General features: G+C 44.8%; 1 protein-coding gene across 1 annotated transcript in view; it reads right to left on the bottom strand.

The window, feature by feature from the left end:
- LOC119582047 (amino acid transporter AVT1D-like) overlaps positions 1-281 on the bottom strand; it is a gene marked incomplete in the record, with an annotated part of 27,404 nt that overhangs the window by 24,086 nt on the left and 3,037 nt on the right. The window contains 1 exon segment of the mRNA XM_037930289.1: positions 137-281. Coding sequence (XP_037786217.1) covers positions 137-225 — 89 coding nt within the window.

Below are 281 nucleotides of genomic sequence, written 5' to 3'. Positions count from 1 at the left end.
TCGCCAGGAAAAGTCATTGAGGGATTCTGAAAGCTGAGAGGAAAAGACACTGAGAAAAGGGGGGTTCTGAGTATGGTGTAGATACTGAGAGATACTGGGCTTCGCGTAGATACTGAGAGAAAAGATGGACATTTACCTTACAGGTCCATAGGCTGTTTCTTGAAAGGAAGGCTTCTTGAACTTGTGTCTCCATCCTTCCAGAAGCCAAGATTTCTCGGTCTTCATGTTTTTTTTTGCTTGGCTGGATGATTGGTTGTTTGCTCTCCGTGTTGCTTTGGTGG

This window comes from Penaeus monodon, chromosome 15, assembly GCF_015228065.2.
Source record: "Penaeus monodon isolate SGIC_2016 chromosome 15, NSTDA_Pmon_1, whole genome shotgun sequence".
NCBI classification, from domain to species: domain Eukaryota; kingdom Metazoa; phylum Arthropoda; class Malacostraca; order Decapoda; family Penaeidae; genus Penaeus; species Penaeus monodon.
This window is presented reverse-complemented; position numbering and strand designations above follow the sequence as displayed.